The sequence below is a fragment of the Mustela nivalis genome (genome assembly GCF_964662115.1).
Source record: "Mustela nivalis genome assembly, chromosome: 11".
Taxonomy (NCBI): domain Eukaryota; kingdom Metazoa; phylum Chordata; class Mammalia; order Carnivora; family Mustelidae; genus Mustela; species Mustela nivalis.
In genome coordinates this window covers 104,880,445-104,905,813 of record NC_139030.1, presented here as the reverse complement: position 1 = coordinate 104,905,813, position 25,369 = coordinate 104,880,445, and the positions used below count along the sequence as shown (strand labels likewise).

The 25,369-nt window shown below is 46.9% G+C and overlaps 1 protein-coding gene across 8 annotated transcripts in view; it reads right to left on the bottom strand.

Annotated features, from left to right (window-relative positions):
- Positions 1-24,170, bottom strand: part of ANKRD44 (ankyrin repeat domain 44) — a 312,848-nt gene extending 288,678 nt beyond the window's left edge. For 6 of the 8 annotated variants that reach the window (XM_082689042.1, XM_082689044.1, XM_082689039.1 and 3 more), the window contains exon 1: positions 23,924-24,168. Coding sequence is in view for 5 of the 8 variants with exons in the window: in XM_082689039.1 (XP_082545165.1) it covers positions 23,924-23,950 (27 nt within the window). In the remaining 3 variants the exon portion in view is untranslated. Of the gene's footprint in view, positions 1-23,923 lie in introns of all 8 variants that reach the window. The other 2 variants (XM_082689038.1, XM_082689037.1) reach the window with 2 other exon arrangements.
- Positions 24,171-25,369: the final 1,199 nt, after the last annotated feature.

Genomic DNA, 25,369 nt, shown 5'->3' with positions numbered 1-25,369 from the left:
ATTCCTAAAAGCAGAGGCCCATAGTGTGTTCTCTGCCTAGAAAAGCAGGGGCTCCTCTCCCTGATCATCCATCGGGCTTCTCCTCTCCTTGGAAGACTCACCCACTTCCACCGTCCAACGACCACCTTCATTCCTGCTCTTTCCACTCCAACCCTCCCCCTCCCAAATGTAAAAGGAAGGTAAAAAGCCGGGCTCAACTCCTCTCCTGCCAACCTGCTAAAATTCCCAACATCGTGCCCCTCAACTTCTCGAGGAGGCCCCTGGGTCTGCCATACACACCTGGGGTTCATCATGTCCCATCCAAAGGACCCCAACAGCCCCACCTGGAATCTCTGAACTGAGGGAGCTACCTCCATCCAATAGCCACATATGACAGAAAGAGATGACCGACAGGCAGACAGACAGTAAACTACCTCTCTCCACATGCCGGACTCATCCTCAACCTCTAAGATACACGCAGCCACCTACCTCCCACCGGCCTGTTAATACACACAGCGCAGTTCAGCGTTCAAGGTCTATACACACCCCTGGCAACTGCCCCTCGGCAAGCCTCTCTGGTCTTTCTCTAACGCCTCCAGGTAAAACAGTGCCCCCAAAACACGGTCAACCATACAGGTTCCACATTTGATTGGAAGCATTTTGCATGATTTTTAGGCAGAGCACGAATTTGGAATTAGCACCAACCACCAAGTCTCATGCTGTAGAAAGTTTACTGTGGATTTAAACAGGATTTAAACTTCCTTTCCACTGCTGGGAAGAAAATGAGGGAAAGTTACAGGCAAGCAAGTAGCAGTTCAAATTCCCAGGAGGCTTTTAGAGTAATATATACATTTTAGATCCCAAGGAAAAAAGTTTGCCTGCATTTCTTTAATAGGGGAAATACCAGTCAAATTATATCCCCATCATATTATCCCTCAAAATACAGTTAGTGAGTTAGCAACACCATTTCCTCACTTTACAAACACATCTGCTGCTAGATTCAGCAAAAGACATGCTTTTCATCCTTTTGCTGGTTTTGGAAATTACAAGCCTCAAAAGAAATTTGATGTGAATTACCTAGGGGCTGGTGCCTTACACAAGGGCTGACAATGGTTTTCTAGCTGTAATGAAGCGAGGTAACTCACATTTCGCCAGGAGGAAGAAAATGAATAGACAGTCAGACAGTCATCTCCAGAAGAGGTCCAGGACATTGTTCCCTTGATGGATTGAAGGGTTCAGGCAAACTACAACTAAGATGTTTTCATATAAAGTATTGAAATATCTACATTTTTCTGGAGAAAATAAAGTATCCTCATATGAACACATGTGTGACATGTTCATTTGGGATAAGATCAACTCCCAAGTACCTCCAAACATGGACAGACATCTGTGCTTTGCGACATTGAGAGATGGAACTTACTTTCATGAAATGCATTTTCAAGCAACATCAAAGAACCACATGAGAATGAACAAGGGTCCTGGGCCTCTGGCGGGTGGTCAGGATTTCTCTGACTTTCCCCTGCAATTTGGTCTAGAGGTTTCCAACTATCATCCCTTAACACATCCACATTCTATGACCAGGTCCAAGTGGCCTCCCCATGAAAATCAAGCAAGGGTGTTCTTTTCCCAATTCTCAAAAGGAAAAAAATAATAATAACATAATAACAATAATATAAAATGATATGGGACATTTGCTCTTTGTAAACTTACCCATTAGTTCCTTTAAAACCTTAGCACCCACCACCACACGACCAAACAAGAAATTAAGGCAACATGTAGTCAAAAACTACCCGTGTGTGTTGACACAAAATCCTAGAAATGATTCCTTACACAATTTTAAGTTGTTATATTTTAAGATCTAAAGACTAGCAACACTCAATGATAGAGATCTCTTTTCTGCTCCTAAGCAGGGCCTTCTTCCTAAGAAAGAAGTGGTTTCGTGGCACTACAGCAACGTGCTTCTCAAAGCCCACCCAGGACCTTCCCCTGCTGGGTGAGTGCATCACCCACTAGTCTCTAGTCAAAGCCCTTGATCCCTACGGCACATTCCGCAGGAAGTGATGAAAAGTTAGAGAGTTTGAGTTACATAAAGCCTGTGGCCGTGATGGGTCACATTGCAAAACGTCCACCAAGTTCCACAAACCCTCCTGCTACAGGAATGGGGCTGTTACTCAGTGAAGCAGGTTGAATGCCTTAAAATGCTACCTGGGGCCCGGAGCTGCCACCTGTTCCCCTTCCTGCTACGATCCATACACAGCAGGCTGCTGAGACGGAGCAACCGGAGAAAACAGGTTCAAAGTATGGGAAGCCATGGGTTCAAGCGACTTGCCAAACTCTGGGAAATATTCTAACTGGACGTTGGAGCTTTAATGCTTGGCTCTAATGGGGTAATGACTCTCGCTCTTCTCCCATAAACACGCTAAGTAGATTTTTACTTTCTCAAGAACCTACATCCTTCTGTGGCTCTATGACTTTGTTTCCACAGCCAAGAGTGTCTTACGCTCTTAACAGCCTAGTGTCACAGCTCCGAAGACTGGGCTTGTCTCTTAGTCTCTGGCATGTCCGCATCACAAGTTCCTGCAAAATAAACCCTGGTTACACGGATCACAGTAAAACGAAGAGGAGAGAAAACAGAAAACCCCATTTATGGCTGAGACAGAAACCATGCAGAGCTTAACGCAATCAATAAAGTGATACAGTATCAAATGCTGATATGAAGAAGGGATTTCAGCGCAGTCCCCTCTGGGAACCCTTGGCCAGCTTTATCACTGAGTGACAGTGCAAGTCATTCAAGCTTCCATCTCCCACGTGACACGCCTAACTCTGGGGGAGTCTGAGAGCGCTACCACCTTCGTTTATAATGTAAAACGGTCAGCTGACCGATTCTGCACAAAGAAGAGCACGCTTCCACCGGACAGCTGCAGCTGGTCTCTAGTAGCGGCTCTGCGAGAGTTCAACAACGATGCTATTAAAGCACATTATCCTTCCAAACATCTTTTGCCTCCATAGATTCCAACTCCACCTTGCAATAAAAGTGAGCCTACTACTTAATACCAGTTCTCTCAATTTGAAAGCAATCTTTTTATTTAACCCAAGATCTCCCTAAATGCTATCAAAATGGCAACCAAAGTCATCTTAAATCTTTAAGGAATTCCTAAGGACAGAAAGAATTTCTTTCTACTTCTTCCACTTTGATTTTTTTTTAATTCTTCTCTTTAACTTCTCCCAGAAATATGTAACTTGATTTTAAACAATGCAAAGCTCTCTTTTGCTGGCGAAGCTGAAGAAGTTGGAAAATATTCAAACTACTAGAAAATATCTAACTTTGATAAGCACGAAAAGGCCACATAATAGAAACTCTCTACAATTCCTTAAAGTTCCCAAAATTTCTTATCCTATTATATCCCTTTTATAAAGAATCCACCCAACTACACGACATTCTGGTAAAGGCAAAACTATGGAGATAAGCGGAAGGTCAGTGGTTGCCAGGCGTCCGGGGGCACAGAAGATTTTTAGGGCAGTGAAACTACTCTGTATGATACTGTAACGGTGAAGATGTGTCATTAAATATTTGTCAAAACCCACACCATGTACCACACCAAGAGGGAACCCTAATGTATACCCTAATGTATACTATGGACTTCGCATGGTCAGGAGGTGTCTTTGCAGGTGCGTGGATGCAACAAATGCACCCGTCTGGTTTGGGACAAGGACAGTGCGGGGGTGGTCAACTGGGGGGAGACAGGGAGTACCTTCTGTACCTTCTGTACCTTCTGCTCAATTTTGCTGTGAACGTAAAACTGCTCTAAAAATTAAAATATATTTTTTAAAGGATTTTATACTACTAGACGTCCCATATAAGAGAATAGATATCCTCCAACTGAAAAAAAAAATGAGGCAGGAGGGGTAGAATGGTCAAGAAAGAGGTTAAATCTCCTGCAGCTAGAAAAGGAAAAGTGTAAGCAAAAGCCACGGTGCTGTAGGGCCTGCCTTGTGACGTCACAGAATACTTGGCAGAGGATGTGTGTTTCTGTTTGGTCTAGAGCTGAGCGAGAGAGGAACCAGCAACACTAGTCATCAGATCCCAGCATTCCCTTTGAAGAACCGTTTTTAATGCTGGTGAAACACTGCACAGAAATCCAGAAATACCCATTCAACATTCACATGCAAACATACCTCCGTTTGAATTTTATATCTAGACCTTTCAACTCATTTTTTGTAAAGTAAATACCCAGAGATAATATCAATTTTCAATTTACAAAATCAGGGGACTTGTTAGCTAATTGAGGAATTAACAAACAGGGGCACCTGGGTGGTTCAGTCGGTTAAGCGTCTGGTCTGCCTTTGGCTCAGATCATGATCTCAGGATCCTGGGATCGAGTCCCTCATCAGGGTCCCTGCTCAGGAGGGAGTCTGCTTCTCCCTCTCACCGTGCTAATTCTCTCTCTCCCTCTCTCTCTCTTTCTCTCTAATAAATAAATAAAGTCTTTAAAAAAAAAAAAAAGGAATTAACAAACAAACCAAAATAGTTGTCAGATGTACTTCCTCAAGCAACTGGTTTACCAAAAATCAGTTATAAACTAGGATCTGGGGTTTTAAATATAAGAAATTAGCTTTTGAATACATCAAATTCTAATTAAGTTTTACAGTATAGTGAGGAACACCATTATTACCATCCTACTATTATTCAATCAGTTACACAGAGTGGAATATAAGGAGGACACAGAAACCAGAGTCAACATGCCTGAGAGGAAGTCTCCACAAACACCAAATAAAGCCTCAAATGTCAGAGAAGTAAGCCACCCAAACGTTCATGCACACAAAACCGACTTTTCGTCAAGTTATCTACATACTAGAATTGTCCATACTAATTGTCCTCTCATGATCCAGAGATCATGAAAGAAATGTTAATGAATTGGGTAATTAATGGTTGATTGATTTACAACATTTTAGGAAAAAATACATATAAAGACCTATTACCTATCTCTCTACCTTACTTCTAAAAGCTAAAGTTTTAACACATATTAGCCTAGTTTTTCCAAAATGGCAAGCACACGCTTTCGAAGGCGATCTGTACAGCCTGAGACCTGACTAATGTGTCTGTCATTCACACTTGAGGTGACCCAGTGACCCATACTTGGCCAACTGACGGGATTCCGAGGGCACGGGAATGCAGGCCACCAGCTGCGATGACATCAGCTCTCCCAGAGCTGCGTCTCTTGAAGAGACGGCTGCACAAAGGCAGCCTTGGGACCCCGGAGTCCGTGAAGATTTTGTGAGGGGTCTGCAGGCATGGGTTGTTCTGGGGGTATCGCGTTCCAGACCCTCAGCTTCCAGAGGCACACGTGCCTGTGGCTGCGGAGTCACGGGGCTCTTTGTTCATACTTTCCTCTTCATGAGCTTCCCTCAAAGGCAGATATACTTCTCGCCCCTTCTGTTTCTGACCAAGAGGACTGCCCCTACGTTGTAAAATGTCTTGGCAGCAAAGAGAATATCCAAAATACTTGAGTCAAGAGAACCTCCTTGAATTCACACTTCCCCTGCTTCAATTAACTTCCTTTACTCATCATTCCGGCAAGAAGTTAGGCTTTCTATAAATACATAAACGAATTTAACCCAAGAAAGCAAGCCTCATCAAGAGATCAAGAAACACCCCTCAAATAAGAATGTCTTACTTTGGGGCACCTGGGTGACTCACGACACACTGAGTTGTCAGTCACACAATTCTTGATTGTACATATTATTTTTTAAAGATCTTATTTATTTATAAAGAAAGATCATAAGTAGGCAGAGAGGCAAGCAGAGAGAGAAGAGGAAGCAGGCTCCCTGCTGAGCAGAGAGCCCGATGCGGGGCTCGATCACAGGACCCTGGGATCATGACCTGAGCCGAAGGCAGAGGCTTTAACCCACAGAGCCACCCAGACTCCCCTTGATTATACATATTTAATATGAAAAAAATCCACCAAAACCAAAACAAAAACACTTGGCAATATTTTCTACCACCAATCCTTTCATTCAGGCTATTTATGTAAAAAAAAACTTTATCATGTCCTATCTGCCCTGCCTTTGTGCTGAAGACTGCAGGATGAGGAAAGAAGGTGAGCAGTAGGACCTGAGAATGAAGAGACACAGCAGCAGAAAATGGCACTGGGTCACTCATTCATTCATTCATTCATTCATTCAACAACCTAAACTCATTCAACCTAAACTCAGGGGAAGCACGACCTTGCATCCTAAAAAGAAGGGGTGCCCACATTTCCCCCCAGAAGTGAACAGCAAATAAATGACTTAGCTCCAACAAGTGGCTCCAAGCCACACATTAATCAAGGAGCTAAAAACAGATTAAAACCAGAAGTGAGAGGCTCAACAGAGAAACTCACCCCCCTTCCATGTAAGAAGGAAAATGAAAGTGTTCGTTACATTGATCTGCATTTCGACCCATCTAAAGGTTAGGCAGTGAGGTCTGTGACAAACATTCCCCTCAGATGGCAATTCCGCTACTGCTCATGAAATTCTGAAAAGGAAAACAGAGCACATTGTGAAGGTATTTGGGGGTGAGGGTGTGGGAAAGGCTTAGTGTTTCAACACAGTTGCCAGTTGCAGGTGTTTTCAAACAAGAAGCCTTCTGCATTATTATCGAAAAGTTCTTCACTCAAAGGGGAACCATGAGGCAATACTCTCTTGGCCCTGCACACAATGGGCTCCCTCTTCTAGCCCAACTTTGAAGTGGGTGATACATTCTAATCTAGATAATGCAAATGATATGATACTAGACCCACATAATAATTACCCGGGCAGCAGCCTTCGAATTCTATCACAGGGTGTTTATACAGTATTTCAGGCTATATCCTAAATATAACTGTAGAAATGACATATGATTTTACAAGTACTGTTTAAGAACCGGATAGGCAAATGAAATGCACCTCAGACTGAGCTGGAAAAACAAGACCTCTACCAGCACTAAGACTCAGAAGCCAAGTAACAACCACTGGCCTCAGTTTTTCCCTCCAAAAAAATGGGAATTTTATCATTGTGTTAACCTCCAGATAATTTATGATGCTGTTCAGAAAATGCTGGAGGTCTTCAGAGGGCTTAGGTACTGAATCACTGTCAATGTTTTCTACAGTGATCCACTACGTGAATTTCTTCACGAATCTTTATCAACAAGTGTCTTCAGTCTTAACTTTCTCTCTAGGAAATCAAAAGAGAAAAATAAAGCTAACTTTAGATGAAAGACCACATGTGTTGACTGACCTCCCTGCTGCCCCTCACTAACCAGTTCAAGGTGCCCATCTTCTTCCAAGATCAAAAGAAACTCCGGGCCTAGGAGGAGTTTTAGAATAACTCAGATGACTTCAGAAGTTCAAGAGTGGGAGGCAGACATGAACACTGGAAATATACACACATATACACACTCACTCACTCACCAAACCCATAACTCACACAGTTACCAGACTTAGCTTCAGAGAGAACTTTCTAGATTAGTGAGAAATATCAAATAAGTAGGTCATATTGATATTTATCTTTTAATTTTGTAGTATCCATTTGTAATAATTGAGTGTATCTTCAAAGTATATTCATTTAATTGCTCTGATTGGCATTCTGTAAAATTAAAGCCATTTCTATCCCCATATTAGTCTAGATGGTCTACTCAAAGAAACTAAAGATAGCATTTTTAGCACACAATGGGAAAGAGAAAATACTAAGATTTCTGTTTCACTCTCAAATATAAGAGGTAAAGCTCTCCTCCCCCAACGTGGCTCTTGCAGAACATCAAAAGTACATTTTAACTGTTTCTGAGTCCACATCTGGAGTTTAAAAATCCAGTTTAAAAGGCAAATGATTTAAAATACAAACATATGGCTTCCTTCTCTACAGTGATTCCTAAAGGGAGGGAAAAAAAGAAGTCTGAATACAAACAAACTATTGTTTTAAAGGGGGATTTTTCTTTTTTAATTAAAAACATACCAAGAAGGCTAACTAAGCTTCTACTTTCTCCTGGAGAAAATAATAGAAGCGAGAATTACCATATTAATCTAATTAAATCTAGATCAAAGTACAGCATAAGTAATACAAAGACAACACTCAATTTCTAAGCAGTGTGGTCCCCGAGCTTGGATTTGAGTGGGGGCTGGCGCATTTCTTCTGCAAAGAGCTTGACAGTAAATGTTTTCGGTTTTGCTGGCCACGAGGGCTCTGTGGCAACCACCTAACTCCACTCACGGAGGTCCCCAGAGCGGCCATAGAAAACAGGTACACGAATGAGGGAGGCTGGGTTCCAATCAGATTTGATTTACGGACACTGAAATTTGAATTTCATATAATTTTCATGTGTCTCAAAATATGTTTCTTTTGATCTTGGTCAACCATTTAAAAATGTAGAAACTAGGGGCGCCTGGGTGGCTCAGTGGGTTAAAGCCTCTGCCTTCAGCTCAGGTCATGATCCCAGGGTCCTGGGATCGAGCTCCGCATCAGGCTCTCTGCTCAGCAGGGAGCCTGCTTCCTCCTCTCTCTCTCTTTCTCTCTCTCTGCCTACTTGTGATCTGTCTCTGCCTACTTGTGATCTCTCTCTCTGTCAAATGAATAAAATCTTTAAAAAAAAAAAAAATGTAGAAACTATCCTTAGCTGACAGGCCAAATCTGAACAGGCCTAGAGCTAAATTCAGCATGTGGCCCGACCATCACCCGCCAGCTTTGGGTTAGAGCCCTCGAAGACTAGAGCAGCCACTGGCTCGTCCAACCAACATCCTTATTCCTTAGAGGAAACTGAGGCCCACAGAGATGTCAGGGCCGCCAGGTCTCACAGCCAATTCTGGCAGAAAGGGAGGTAAGAATGGATCTCTGGAAAAGCACACTAAAGCCATAAGGCAGTGATAAGGAAATGTCCTTCTTGAGTTCACTCGCAAGGACAGGCGGTGGACGCTGAAAACCAGAGCTGTTGCAGGACCCTAGTTACGAGGCCCCGGAGTGGCCAAACCTGCCTCCCCACGTGCAAAATGACCTGTTATCCACCGGTCACTCCTTGCAATCTGATAGCTCCGGACTAGCAGCAAACCCCCCCCCCCCCCCCCCCCCCCCCCGTGCACCGAATCACCATCAGCCTGATTCTTCCCAGCCTCTGGGTACATAGCTCGGGTCGTTTCTTTCGTAGTGTAACCAACAACCTCCTCTTTGGTTATTCCAATCTTAGAACTCCAAGAAGTGAGTGTCCGTGGGCTTGAAGAGCAGCGCTCAGTGTTAAAAATCATGTTGAAGAGCAGAGTATGGCAGGTAATGACCAATTTAGGTTAAAGTTCAAGAGTGGCTCTGACATTCACCTTGGGAAGTAACATGGTCAGTCTCTCTCCATTCTCAGTTCCTTCCCTGTTTTGTTTTTTAACATTTATTTATTCGAGACAGAGAGAGAGAGAGAGAGAGAGAGAGGAGAGAGTGTGCACACAGTGTGGGGAGGGAGCAGAAGGAGAGAGAGAGAAAGTCCAAGAGACTCCACGCTGAGCACAGAGCCTGACTCGGGGCTGGATCTCACCTCTTGAGACCACACCCTGATCTGAAACCAAGAGTCTGACATTTAACCAACTGCACCACCCAGGCAACCCCCCTCTTTTTTTTTTTTTTTTTAAGATTTTATTTATGTATTTGACAGACAGAGATCACAAGTAGGCAGAGAGGCAGGCAGAGAGAGAGGAAGGGAAGCAGGCTCCCTGCTGAGCAGAGAGCCCGATGCGGGACTCGATCCCAGGACCCAGGGATCACGACCTGAGCCGAAGGCAGAGGCTTTAACCCATTGAGCCACCCAGGCGCCCCACCCCTTCCTTTTTTAAAAAAATATGTATTTCTCTCCTATTTTTCTTTCTTTAATCTACTTTTTTTTTTTTTTTTTGGTATTACTCTCATTTTCATTTTCCTCTGACCCTTATTATTTTGCCCTACATCTTAACCAGATACACCTCAAAATGAAATACATCTTAGAATTAAAACATACACGGGGGGCCAGGCCGGCTCAGTCGGTGCAGCATAAGACTCTTGATCCTGGGGCTGTGAGTACAAGTCCCATATTGGGTGTAGAGATGACTCAAAATAAAATTGCCTCCTTTTTATTGCATTCTGTAGTTTTAAAAGAGAAAAAAAGACTCCAAATTAAAGTGACTTTTTACAAAGAATCCTCTGACTTTTTTAATCACATCTTTTTCACAGAAATATATGGCTTTCTATCCTGTTATGTGTTTGTTCAAGACTTGAAGCTTGAATGTTTCTCAGAAATTCTCTCATGACGATTTTTGAAGAAGATTGCCCTATCAACTATTTTGTTCTTACACACTTCCTCAAAAAGACATGGTTTTATACTTCTGTGAAGAGGAAGTGGCATTCTTAAAAGTAATTTTCAGTTCTTTTTGACAACTTAAATCAAGAATGACTGCAAACTCCTCAGAGTTTTTTCAACACACATTTATTCCTCTAGATCTATCCAAACATAAAATTCTTCAGTCAAATAAACTCAGTCAATACATTAATTAAAACCAAAATCAAAGAAAAATGCACTTCCTAAAGTTGTAGGAACCAAAATGCTACAATTCAAATCTAAGTATGGAGACTTCACACAAAAGTAAAACACACAGAAACATTTTCTACCAATGCTATTTAAGTTAGAAATTTTTTTTAAAAAGACCAGATAAATGGTCATAAATTGAAAACAAAAAATAATTAAAACCATATTCTCATAGAACTGAAACTGACCCTAGAGAACTAGTCTTTACTTTGACAAATGAAGAACCAACTAGAAATTCAAGGACTATTTACTGAGTGCCCGTAGGCCACTTGCGGTACAAAGACTTGTCCCACTTGATTGTCATGACTTCCCCATGAAGCAAGTATGATTATAACCATTTTTAAGCAAGGAACGTTTTGTCACAGTTGTGTCTGAGACCCGTAGTCAGGAGCAGAGATGTGCCTACAGTCTCCATCTCCAGGCACCGACTTCCGTATTCTCTTAACTATGCCACTCCCATGTAATACTTTTGGAAACTGTTCAGAGAGATGTCACGACATTTTAAAACATTGTATATACAGTCACAGAGCACCCGGGGACCTTGACACAAGATTCTTTGCTAAAGAGCAGAGCTCCTCAAAACGCGATTGTTTATTCGTGGCTGCTAAGAAAAGCAGCATTCGCAACTAAATGTGCCGCTCACCTCTCGGGCCCCAAGACTTAATTATACTGAGGCTCCAAAGCAGCCAAAACTCTAGACAGCAGGCTTCTGAACTACACACGACAGTATCACTTACTCAAGTTGCAACTGGCACTTCTCAAGCCTACAATCTATTCGTAGAGCTGGGCTCCATTCAGACAGAGACAGAAGGGGGCACCTTCTGGCTAAGTGATGGAGGTTAAGTGATGGAGACTGGCTGGTGAGATCGAGCCCCATGGAGGGCTCCGAGCTCAAGGCAGAGCCCCCGTGGGATTCTCTCTCCTTCCCCCTCTGCCTCTCCTGTTTGTGCTCGCCCTCTCTCACGCTCTCACGCTCTCTAAAATAAGTAAATAAGTTTTTTTAAAAATAAGGGGGGGGAGGGTATGGAAGGATTCTCACACTTGTAGAAATAAAGATATCTCAGCTTTGAGGGCAACAACCAACACCTACTTCCTGTTCAGGTAAGAAAAGAGGTGTGGCAACAAGGGTTATTAAAACTGACACCTTGTAACCGTGAGCTGTCTTTCAACGCTTCCCAGTGGAGGGGGGCCTGGGCTGCTCAGTCGGCTACACCTCGGATTTGTGATGTGAGCTCAGGTCATAATCTCAGGGTCATGGGATCAAGCCCCATGTGGGGCTCGGAGTTCAGTGGGGAGTCTGCTTCTCTCCTTCTCCCTCTTCCTAGCCCCTTCCCCGTTCGCACACAAACACACTTTTTCTTTCTCTAAAATAAATAAACTAAATCTTAAAAATATATATAAATAAATAAAACTACGTAGATTAAATGGAAACACAGTTTAAAAGTAATGTAACACTGGGGTGCCTGGGTGGCTCAGTCTGTTAAGTAGCTGCCTTAAGCTGGGGTCATGATCCCAGAGTCCTGGGATCAAGCTCCACATCAGGCTCTCTGCTCACCAGGGAGCCTGCTTCCCTCTCTCTCTCTCTGTCTGCCTCTCTGCCTACTTATAATCTGTCAAATAAATAAATAAAATCTTAAAAAAAAAAAAAAGCAATGTAACATCGTGATAAGCACCCGGTAATACATGGAACTGTGAAATAATCATATTGTACTCCTGAAACTAATATGACACTGTATGTTAACTAACTGGAATTTTAAAAAAGAAAAAGTGACATAACAAAGTGAATTTGGGCAACTCTAATATCTAAATTCCCTGGAAATACCTTACTCTGAAATAACTGTACAGAACTGCCAAATCTGGGTCTTCCTAAAGGCATCCAAGGTGTGGGTTTCAAGGCAGATGCTCAAATACCCACTTTGAGTTATGGGGCCCCTTTGACGAAGTCAGTAGATGGGCAACCTTCCTAGCCAATTCCAAGTTAGGTGCCTCTTTCTATAGGCAACAAAACTAGCAGAACTGTGTGCTTTTCTGACAATCAAAAAGGATTCCAACGACTCTCCTGAAGACATTCTACCAGGGGGACAGTAGACAGCTTAGAAGGGGCACAAAGAGAGCAGGAAGAAGTAAATTGAAAGGGGGAAAAAAAAAGGCTTCCAAAGAGTGAGTCACTAAAATATTTAGGAGCCCGGGGCAAATGCTAAGGTTTTGTGGTTTTGTTTTCTTGTTTTGTAAGATAAAGACTTTCTTTTTAAACAAAACCACAATACCATATTCATACTTTAAAGCATCAAATAAACAGGCAGTATTCAAATTTCCCTTATTGTCTCACAGAAATGTGTTTGTCTGAATCAGAATCCAAATCTATTCGCTGCAATTAGTTTATATGTCTTAATTCTCACTCATCTATATATTTCCTCTCCTCCTCCATTTTTTATCTTGCAATTGACTTTTTAAATTAGGTTCAGAGGCAGAATTTAGTGATTCATCAGTTGTATAGAACACCCAGGACTCATTACATCAAGCATCCTCCTTAATGCCCATCACCCAGTCACCCCGCCCCCTCACCCACCTCCCCACCAGCAACCCTGTTTGTTCCCAGGGTTCAGTATCTCTTATGGTGTGCCTACCTCAAACTTTGGCCTTATTTTAGTTTTTCTTCCCTTCCCCTATGTTCATCTGTTTTGTTTCTTAAATTCCACATATGAGTGAATTCATCTGATATTTGTCTTTCTCCGACTTATTTCACTTAGCATAACACCTTCTACTTCCATCTATGTGGTTGTAATTGGCAAGATTTTATTCTTTTTGATGACTAAGTAATACACACACACACACACACACACACACACACACACATCTTCTTAATCCATTCATCTGTAAATGGACACCTGGGCTCCTTCCATATTTGGGGTATTGTGGATGTTGCTGTTATAAACCTTGGGTTGCAGGTGCCCCTTCAAATCACAATGTTTGGGGTGCCTGGGTGGCTCAGTGGGTTAAACCTCTGCCTTCAGCTCAGGTCATGATCCCAGGGTCTTGGGATCGAGCCCCACTTTTGGGCTCTCTGCTCAGCAGGGAGCCTGCTTCTTCTCTCTCTCTGCCTGCCTCTCTGTCTACTTGTGATCCCTATCTGTCAAATAAATAAATAAAATCTTTAAAAAAAAAACAACACCACAATGTTATCCAAGGTGCACAGCTAAGAATGTGCACCTTGGATAAATACCCAGTAGTGCAATTTGTAATTGATTTTTTTAAAGAAATGAAATCATTTTTCCTGTATACTCTCTGTAGTCTGGATTTTTTTAAATAATTTTTAATAAAAATTTATAAGGTTGAAAACAGGCCTTCTCCAGACCTACTACAGTAATCCGTCCGTGTCCTGAACCATGAAGACCGTCCATCCAGCCTCTTTCAATGAAGTTCAGTACTCCAGGATACATGTTTATCCACAAAACGTGGCCATAACAACAATGTGTACAATATTCAAGTAGGGGGTATCGTAGAGACAGAAGTACCCGTAAAGTAACACCACACCTTGTGCTTCAATACCTTTTTAGAACAAGATGGGATATGCATTCATTTTTTTTAAAATCATGCCTATACAACACATGGAAACAATGAGTTTTGTCCTGACACAATTTATGTCTCCAGGAGAGGACACGTAGTACCTATCTGAAAAACTCGAGGGGCACCTGGGTGGCTCATTCGGTTAAGCATCTGCCTTTGGCTTAGGTCATGATCCCAGAGTCCTAGGATGGAGTCCCATATGGGCCCTTGCTCAGTGGGGAGCCTGCTTCTCTCTCTGCCTGAGGCTCCCCCTTCCTGTGCTCACTTTCTCTCTTTTCTCTGACAAGTAAATAAATAAATAAAACCTTTTTAAAAAAGAAAGAAAGAGAAAAACTTAAGAAAAAACCCAAACACCCTTCCTGCCAAGTATGCAGGCTGAGAATTTCTTTCCTTTCCTTTTCTGTTTTCCTAGTCGGGACCCTCTGCTTCAGTAAATTCAGGCTTCAGGTTACCTGCCTGGCACACAGCACCCCCCCCCCCCAACCTGGGCTGCCTCCCTCGTCTGGGTCTAAACCACTCCCTTCCTCAAGGATCACGCGACTCCCTCCAGCTCCCTAACGCCTTTCTTAGCAACTGCGCCCATCTGGGGACTTCGTGAGGGACTTCCGTCGTCCCTCACAAGTGCCCTCAGAATGTCCTCTAAACCTGCCCTCCACCTGGCTCGGTAGCTGCTTCACATGCCACATGCCTTCAGTGACCATCTGACGACAGCCCTCCGTGCACGAGGCCTGGGACACTATCTCTGCCAACACTGTGAGCTCCACGAGGAAAAGAGCCTCTTGTGGCACTGCGCCCGTCTCCAGAGGCCAGAAGCACAGCAGCTAAGAATGTGCACCTTGGAGACAAGCTTGCGCGGATGTGAACCCCAGAGTCCTGTGACCCCCAAGAGACTACTTAATCTCTCAACACTCGTTTACCTCATCTCTCAAGTGCAACGGTGACGGTCCCTCCTTTGTAGAGACGTTGTCGGGACTAAATAACATCAAGCATGATTATTGTCCTAACTCCTCCTTCCCAATTCTCTCTCTGGTTTCTAACCATTTTCCTGTACCTGTTCTTATCCTTTGTGGAAAGAGGGGGAGAAGACTCCCCCAGAGTCACTGCCTTGGAAATGAAGTTTATGAAACGGACTTTGCCTGAATACATAAAAGACGACCCACTTTGCCATGTGTCTGAGCGTCCCTCCCCGTAACATCTGGGGTCCACATCTCCTCTTCCCTAGTGTCGCTCTGACTTCTCCCCTATAAAGAAATGGAACCTACTGGGAACCAACTATGGTGCTAACCCATCCCTACCACCAAAAGTTCAATTTAACAAGCGAAGAAATATAACCAGAAAAGAAGACAATAAATCATCTTTTATCTTTTGATGAGGCAGAACGATTACTCCAAATTTCATGGAAATCCAACATCCCAGTGTACAGATAGGAGCTCTGTTTATGGAAGTATTTGTAAGTTTCTTTTTGTTTGAGCACCTAATGAGCAAAAACCTTTGAACATGTAGACATATACATACACACACACATATATATTTATATCGTTCGATTTATATCATTCAATTTATTGGGCATTTACTATGTGCCTTATATCGTTTCTAAGTGCTGAAGTTTTAGCAGCGAATGAACCAAGCTAACAAAACAACAAAAAACTCTTGCTTTGTTATTCGTATCTCTTCTACACGTAAGTTTTTATTTTTACAAAAAGATAAAATATATGGTAGGAGGGACATGTCCTACGGAGAGGAAATAAAGGAAGGGGACAGGAAATGTGGCGTCGGCCGCTGACAGAGCGAGGTCAGGCAAGGACTCCGTGAGAGTAAAGATCTGAAGGGGTGCGGCCGGGCGGGCGGCGTGGGGAAGAGCTTCACAGGCAGCAGGAACTTCAAGGGCCCACAGGCGGGAGGGCGCCTGGCGGCTCAGTGAACGGGGAGGAGGCCGATGCGGACGGGGGGTCAAGGAGGGGAGAGGTAGGAGGAGACCGGGCCGGGCAGGCGAGTGGAGGGGCCTGGGGGGCCACTCTACAACATCGGCTTTTCCTCGGTGTGGGCTGGGAAGGGCTGGGAGGGACTGGGCGGGGGACAGAGTCCGGGGCTCCGGCCGCCAGGCTGGGAGCAGAGCGTCAGGGCCGGGTGAGCAGGTCGGCCGCCGCACTAGCCGTCGGCGAGCCGGTTCGGCCAGGTGGTCAAAAGTGGAAGTAGAACGAAGAGGATTTTTATAGTAGCAGGTACAACATATATTCAAAATACACAAAAATGAATATTTTAAAGGGTTCTAAAAGAACTACGAATTCTGATCTTTTCTTTCCCAAACTCAACAAGCCATCCTGCTCAGCCCTGGGGTCGAGGCACCCCGGCTTCTGGAGGCCATAGTTTATCAACAGTGGGCTGGCTGGTTTGTCCCCGCTTACCTGAACTTCTCCTTCCTGTCTTTCCCTCATCTTGCCAGTCTTACACAGCAAAACAAGCTTCTGCAGGCTGAGTGTGTCCACACGTACAGAGACTGTTCGCTGCGAGTGGGAATTCCCTCCTCGAGAAAGTCTGTGGTCCCTGTGTCATTGCACCCAATCTCTGGGAAAACAGACTTGTTAGACCCAGATGTTATTAGGGAGTTCAGTAAAATGGGATTAGGGGAGACCCCAGGACTTTGGCTAATGCAGCATCTCGGAGCAATGCTGAAGTAGGCACCAGCTCTGCACAGCTCACAGCAGACAAACACAGGGTCTGCGAGGCCTGCTCCCCTCGCTCTGCACGAAGCCCCAGGGAATTCTCACAGGGCTGCACTGAGAGCTGTCCCAGGGCTGTGTCCCTCCCTGGAAACCAGCTGCTGCAGATGCCGGATGACAGTCTTGGGGAAAGGACCCCTGACCTATAGGCAGGGCGTGGGTGTGGGTCTCAGACCTGGTCAACTCCAGCTGCAGCCAATCCTCCTGGGTTGGGGGTAAGGGGGGGAGGGAGAGAACAGAAGTTCACGGAAGGCAGATACTTTTCAAAAACCAGATTCCATGAGTTCAGACGAGGTACCTGTGGTATTCTGTTAGACGGTTAGAACTTGAAAGAATGTAGAGGAATCTCCACCCGTCCAGTCCCATTTGACACAGAAACGAAGGCCAGGACTTGCCCAGAGCCATACAACTATCAGAAAAAGAACCATGAGTAGAAACCCTGTCTATGGTTGCCATCTAGTATTATTCTGAAAACAAACAAAAGCAATTTATCACTGAAACCTTTTTTTTTTTTTAAACACTAAAACCTTTGAGACAGATTGGAACTGTGGGGAAATTTTGCATGTCTAGGCCTCAGATGTTCCTACAAATCCCTCTAGTTTTACCAAGAGCTCTGGAGGCTCCCCTGGGGCAAAATGGTCTCCTGGTACTAAAGATACCTTAGAAAGTTCCACTGGGATGCTCAGGACTCACAGGGTGGGGGTGAGGGCATTAGAGACACAGAAGACGGAGAAATACAAGCAAGCACGATTGCCTTAGCAAAGTCGGAAAAAGCCCAAAGGCAGACTATGTACTTCCTATTTGCTTCGTCCAACGAACAGAGTGGTAAATAAATTTTCAGTTTCAAAAGGGGAGACAAATAAAAAGATCCTTTAAAAGTATGAACCTCATAATGAAAACCTAGAGTCATGATCATTAATTCCAACCTCTTGGGCTACCGACTTTTTTTCAGGCTTGAACATGGATGAGAGACAATACCTGTTCTCTCAGCCTCTGAAGTCAAGCAGAAGGCAAATACGGTGTTGCTAAAAGGCTGCTAAAGAAAGAATCAATCAAACGGATGCTTTACAGAATATATAACCTCACGTGATCTACCCAATGGAGGGGGAGTAGAGGCCACCCCTCCCTTACCTCATACCCTGACGAACACCGGTCACTCATCATCTGTGTCCCCATCCTCAGCTCCCAGAGCCAGAGTGTCCCACAGCCCCTCACCCAACGGGTCTGAACTGATGGATGAGACGGAAGCTGGTGGCCGACTCCGGCCTCGCACAAAGTGAGAAAGCAAGCTTTGTAGCACCTGCACCAGCGTACATCTCACTCCAAAGAGAGCGACTAGTCTACTGGTCACTCGTCCGCTTACTGTCAAGCCTGGGGTGAGCACACAGTGTCTGTAGTGCGACAGTGTGTCCAGGTTTACCTGGCACAGGCCTGCTTCACACCTGTTTCCCCAGGTGTGAAGCATCATCTCAAAGCTGTCCCAGAATGAATAAAAATGATACGGCCATCCAAATCCTATGTCACTCCTACTCATCTACAAACACTTATAAATCTTTGTTTTTGGAGAACACGATGGGTCAGGAAAGAAACACTGAGTTAGGAACCAGTAGTTTTCTCATACAAAGGGGCTTTTAAATAATACTAAACCCAAATAATCTTTGTGTCTTTTTTTTTTTACTTAAATTCAATTAGCCAACATATAGTACATCATCAGTTTCAGGTGTAGTGTTCAATAATGTACCGGTTGCATATAACACCCAGTGCCCCTCACACCATGGGCCCTCCCTGATGCCAAATAATCTTTGAAAGGGGCTCAGGGATCACTACTGTCACCAATCTCTTATACCTTGACCTTCAACATGGAATCTTCTTTGAGGAAAACAAAAAGGAGTGCCATAAGGGGCACCTGGCTGGCCAAGTGGGTAGAACATGTGACTTGATCTCAGGGTGGTGAGTTCAAAGAGCTTACTTTAAAAAACAAAAACAAACAATAATAATAATAATAATAAAGGAGAGCCATAGTTTACCAAGTTTCAAAACCACAGGATTAGCTTTCTCCAGCTCTTCCTTATTTTTTAAATTATTTCATGTTATATTTTGGCCTACAGGAAACTCACGGTTATGTTGTTGAAACAGAAATCTTTTTAAAGAATGATTCAGTCCTGTTTCTGGCACAAACAACTGTGCTTTTTGGAGTTTATATTTACTCTCTATTTAGAGAAAAAGAGGAAGTAAAAGTTGAAATCTTAAAAAAAAAAAAGCATGTGCTGCTGGGTTTATACCAGAGCAGCCAGTCCTTTATTTAAGAGATGCAAAAATTTGGTTTATTTGGAAAAATCACTGGTCCAGACAGCATAGTTGTTAGCTTTGTGGTCAAGAAAAAGATACTGATAGCATTCTGTGGAAGGTTTAAAGACTCTACCTGGGTACTAGAAGTTTCCTTCTGTATCAAGACGTTAGGAATAGTTCTGAACAGAGACTACAGACGGTTTTAACTGTTTCTTTTTGTGTATCCAGCATTCTGACTTTTCTATAGCGATCATGATCATAGTGTATTTACTAATGACCCAGAAAAAATCCCCGGGGCCACCCATCAACAGGTCTTCCAGCACGGCACGGGGCTGGAGAGAGGAACAGGATACGCCAGGCCCACAGAGCACAGAGAGCAGTGCCTGACTCCGGGTCTGGCCCCGAGAGCAAGGAGGACTGCAGGGTAAAGCTCGCCCGATGGCTTTCGGGAAAGAAGAACAGGCATCCACGGGTCCTACAACCACACTGACCTTTCAACCGCTGAAAGTATGGCCTTGTGGTTAGAGGCCCACCTGTGCAATCAGACTGCCAGGGTAGGACAGGGTGCTCCTTAGTGGGTGTATGACATTCAACAAGTCAGTTGGCCTCTCTATTCTTGTTTTCTCATCTATAAAACAGGAATCACACGGCCTCCAACCTCCTAGTGAGGCTGTGAGGGTGAAGAGAGATGATTCACAGCAAGGGCCTGACATACAAGATCCCAATAAATGTAAGGCATTATTAGGTCTCTGCCAGGAAACACCAGCCCTCAAGTACACTCCCCAGTCATGTGACTGGATCCCAAAACAACTAAAGAAGGGTCCAAAAAATAAAGCCTTTCTTTCCCCTTCTTCTTTGCTGAAGGCAGGACCGCAGCAGCGTGTTTGCTGTAAACCCAGTGCCCTTGTGAGCAACGGTAGAATGAGGGCAGCCCTATGAGGTACACAACACGTCCCGAGGCCCCACACTATGAGCTAGAAATCCTGTCTTCAGAGTTACAGGATTTCTGCTTCTTGCCACTGCCACAGCTGCCAGCCACTCACTGCCTTTGGCAAGGAGATGGGTGACTCGAGTGTGAGCTAGGGCTTGGCAAGGGGACACCCAGCCAGAAGGCCTCCAGGCAGGAAGCTCAAAGAAGGGCCACCTGCTGGAACAGTTTGTCTACAGGCAGCCCCTGAGATGGAGGTGACATTCTGCTGTCAACAGCAAATTCAGGTGAGAACAGTGAACATTTCAAAGATCCAAGAGAACTTACCATTCTGGCTTCAGAACTCTGAAAACCTGTTTTGGGGGGTGAGGGGGGGGTGGCCGAAGACAGGCCCAGACACTTAAAATCACTGGAACGCCTTAACCAGACATCAAAAGCAGCCCCCAGAAGTTGAATCACAAATCAAATTGCAAAGAGTTTCATGGCCATCTTGAGCTAAAATGCATTACATCTGTATGAAACAGAACTTTCTCTCCCAAATGTAAAATCACCTCACTTTATCAAAGATTTAAGAAACCTCCTAAGGTCCATCTAGGATGAAATAATCACATTATTATATTAATTACGCGAGTGAGTACGTTCTATGCTGCGCAAGGTGACCAGCTCATCGTGGTTGGCCTAGAATTTTCCCAGCTTTAGCACCGAAAGTACCACATCTTGGGAAACCCCTCAGTTCTAGCAAACCAGGATGACTGGTCCCCATAATACTACAAGAAAAATGATGTGTGCTGTGGGAAGAGGAAAACAGAAGAGACACAGTTACAAATGCAGAAGTGCTAAATGCTAAGTTTGTTTGTAGCAACAGCTCCCAGTTCCCTCTCACAGTAAAAAAAAAATAAATACATAAAACTAAAACCACACTTGCCTCTCCCTTTTTTAAACTATCCCAAAACAGAGTTTCAGAAAACACGGTCCCTCCTCGTGCACTACCGGCCGAGATGCTAGAGCGGGACTGACTCTTCGCGAAGCGACCGCCATCAACCCAGCGAGCTCCTGCCCCCAGCTTCAGCAGGACAGGAAATGTCATCCTCTTGCATTCTTTCCTTTAGGCATGTTTAAAAACAAACCAAGACAGCTTGTGATTCAGCTTATCAACAGTAAGAATGGGTCGGGGAAATTGGGGTATCAAGCTACAAATCCAAGAGCCATGGTGGAAAAATCGAGAACCAGCTCACAGATAGGACCTTCAGCAATGACGGAGGGACGGAGAAGGGGCTGTTTCGCCAGCAGCTGACCAGCAAGTCCCGTACTCCTCTACAAACTCTGCGGAAGAAGCAGTGACTCCCACCAGGCAGCCCCCTCCCCACAATGATGGAGCAAAACTCTTGCAGCCGGAACTCAAGCAAAGGGTTTTTAAGCCTCCGGTGAGGTTATGAAGCAGCATCTAAGAATTCAGTTTCAAACTGAAAGGTAAGACTATATAAGGCAAGAAAGACCACACATTTCCTGGACCCAAAGCCACATAGAAACCTCCGTTGCTCACAGCTCCACCCAGCCCAGACCACCTCCTCACCCAGGCTCCGTGTGGCCTTGTCCCAAGACAGGATGGCAATTCTTAGATGCTCCTGAACCTTAGAACTCCTTAGATCCCTTTTATGCAGTTGGAGATGGACCCAAATGCAGCCTATAGGGCTTGTTTCTCCATAGCGATACTAGTTCCTTTGGGGAAGGGAGGAGAGGTTGGTCAGAAACATTTCATCTTTGAAAGTCCTACTCTCCTAAGTCCCCAAGAATAACGTCCTTTCTTTCTAAGACCAAGAAATACACGTTTCCCTAGTGCTCATCTTGATTTAGGTGAAGATGCCTTCTTGTAACCCTTTCAACACATCCAAGGAGAAGCCAGAGGTGTCTTACATCCTCTAGCAAAAGCCCAGAAGCCTGGAAGGCAGGGGACAGGACAGAAGCTAGTTTCAGCAACACAGGCCAGCAACTGTGGTCCCTGAGGAACACCTGCTTCAGGTCTTCAGATCTCAGGTTTTCCATTTAAAAAAAGAAAGGACTTGGGGGGCGCCAGGGTGGTTCACTGGTTAAGCATCTGCCATGATCCCAGGGTCCTGGGATGGAGCCCCGCATCAGGCTTCCTGCTTGGTGAGAAGCCTGCTCCGTCTCTCACTGTGTCTCTCTCTGTCAAGTGAATAGATAAAATCTTTTTTAAAAATAAAATAAATAAGTAAAGGACTTGAGCTAAGATTGTCTTCAGCACCTCTCCCCACACTAAAATTCCATGTGAAATTCTGCTGTGTGTGTGATTACAACAATAATGCCTCTTAGATTCCCGTCTTGTACTTTGAAGTTTCAGGAATTAAGAGACAAGTATAGTAACTTGGAGTAGCTAGGATGGCATGAGCAGGCCGAGTAAAACTGGAAGATGTTTTAAAAAGCAAATGTCTAACAGTTGTCAAAGCATGTGACCAAAAAAGGTGGAGAGGAACCTAATATCAACTCACAAAACACTTTTAAATGCTCTGGAACCAGTGGGAACAAGTCGAGTCCCCCTAGGTACCAGCTGTTCTTCCAGCTAAATTTAAGGAGAAGATGAATGCTAATTCAGTGATCTCTCCTCAAAAAAAAAAAAAAAAAAAAAAGCCTGTAAATGCGTAGGGGAAAACAAAGCAAAATTTTGAATCTAATGGATAAAAGAGCAAATCATTCTGGTGACTGACTGCATCTAAAGTGCAGAATGTTCTGGTGGATTCTACCTGGTAGCGGCAAGGCAGCAAATGACAAGCATTCGAGTGGGAGGCGATGCTTCATACCAAGGAATGGCACGTTTGATGGGGTGTCAACGTCCAGACTTGCGTCTGCACCTACCAGGACCCCCGAACAGGGTTCACTTCGCTGCCCCCTGAGTAAATGGCAGGAGGAGAAGAAGCAAGCCGTTCCCTTTTTTTCGGGAAGGGAGCTGCAGAGTTTGGCCGCGCAACTTGGTTGGGCGCCTGGGAGGGTCGACGTCCTAAGAGCGGCGAAGTCTGCGGAGGTGGGTGTTTGCATCCCCCGAGCCGCGGCCGGGCTGCCCGCGAGTCCGCAGATCACCGCGCTTCCCCGCACCGGGACTCCGAAGCGGCCCTGCGCGGCGTCGGCGCCGGGAGAGCAACCGCGCGACCCCCACGGACAGGGAGGGCGGTCCGCCGCGGGGAGCCGAGCCCGGACTTCGCCTTCTCCCGGGAGACGCCGGCCACAACCACAAGCGCCTTCCCCGAGGGTCCCCGCCGCGCCCCGCGCACACGCAGCCTCGGCTGCTAAAGAGGAAGTCCCGCTGTCACGTCAAACGGATGAAGCCGGCGCGACCCCACCGGAGCCGCGGTCGGGCCCGGTCTCCGCTCGGCTCGGGGAAGGGTCCCGGGCGGCGAGCCCTTCTCCCTCCGTCCCGCGCCCTCCTTCCGGCGGCGCGGACGAGCCTCCCCGCGGCCGGCCTCGCTCGGCGGAGCCCGCGCTGCGCAGCGCCGCAGGGGCCGGAGGCGCACCTCGAGCCTCCCCTCCCCCGGCGCAGCCCGGGCCCGCGGACGACGCACCCCGCGCTCGGCCGCGCAGCCCCGCGCAGCCCCGCACCGCGGCACCCCCCGCCCCGCCGCGCCCGGCGCCCGCCCGCCCCTGCCCCTGCCCTCAGGCGCGCCGCGGAGCACTGAGCGGAGCGCGCAGTTCCGACGGCCCAGGGCGGGGACGGCGCGGGGAGGAGAGCCGCAGCCGCCGGCCCTGGAGCCCAGGCGGCCGCTCGCACCCCGCGCTCCGCCCGAGTAAACAGCTCCGCGCCGCGCCCCCCCCCCCATCCCCCCGCCGGGGCTCCGCGCCGCCCCGCGCCCGCGCGTCCCGCCCGCCGGCGCCGCCGCCCCCTACCTGGTCGGCGAGTTTGAGCACTGCCATTCTTCCGCCCCGGGCGCGCGCGCAGGTCCCCGGCCCGCGGATGTCACGCCGGCGGCCGGCGGAGCGGAGGGGACGGCCGGGGCACGGGGACCAGATCCGGCTCCCGAATTTGACAGCCCTCCCCCTGCTCCTCCCCCGCCGCCGCCTCCTCCCGCCGAGAGGCTGCCGCGGGCCGCCGGGGCTGGCCGCCGCGCCCGCCCGCCCGCATACAGGAAGTGCCGGCCGCTGCCAGCCGGGCCGCCACTGACATCACCGCGCGCGGGCTCGCTCGCCGCCGCGCCGCCCGGGCCGACGCTGCCTCCTGCCGCCCGCAGCCGGGCCTCGCAGCCCGCCGCCCCCCGAGCGCGCCCGCCGCGCCGCGCCTCGGGGCCACACCGCCGCCTGCTTTCGGCGCCTGCACGCGGCGCCCCGGCGCCCCGGCCCCGCGGCCGCAAGGGCGAAGGCGCCGGCGCCGAGGGACGCCCCACCCCGGCCCCGGGGCTGAGCGCGCCCCCCGCCCCCCTCCCAGCCCCATCGGACACCCGCGGACACACGCGGGCGCAGCCTGACGAGCGAGCCCTTGCAGACACAAGCCCCGGGGAGTCGCCGCTCACAGGCCACCGCTCTGACCTGACCTCTCACCCGAGACCTTGGGTCAGTCACCCTCCTCCACCCCGACTGCCCGGCGCTCCAACGGACTATCCCACCTAGGTCGGGGGTGTAGTTCTGGGGCTTTCTTTGTTTAAGGCGGGAGGCCTTGGACCCACTGTCCCTCTTGACGAGCGTTCGTCCAGCCCTTGGGAGGTGGCGGACGGGGCTCCAGCCTTCCCACCCCGCCCTCCCCCTACCTTCCAGCTGGACGCGCACGCGACTCCATCGCTAGGTTCAAACGCTGGGTTTTGAGCTGGGGAGATGGGTGGGGGGGGAGGACAGAGTGACTGGAGAAGAAAAGAAGTCCTAAATTAAGAAGTCTTGAATTAATGGGGCTTTTGAGTGTTGTCTCCGTCCTGACTCATTTCTACAAAATCCAGTTAGCGCGCTCTTCAGCAAAGAGAACACTTGGCTCTCGAGCCCCATGGGCTACAGAGACAGTGGAATGTGCATCAGCCGTAGTAAGTGTCGACACTTCTGGAATTTGGAGCAAACATTTATTCATTCAACAACTATGTACTGCGTGCCTGCTTTGTACCACACACCAGCTGGCACGGTAGGAAAGGCAGGGAGCACGAACAGGGAAGGTACCTAGTCTTAGTGGGTGTCCTGCGGGAAGTAAAAGGTTACAACTCCTGAATGGAATCACCACGGGTAAGGGGGAGGGGCGCGGGGGATGCTTCCAAAGGAAATCTGTGCCAAAGGAATCAGACCCCGACTGGTGGGTGAGGGCAGCTTCCCTGTGAAAGTGCCAAGAGCTGAGGTTCCGGAGGAGGAAGAGTTAAGTAG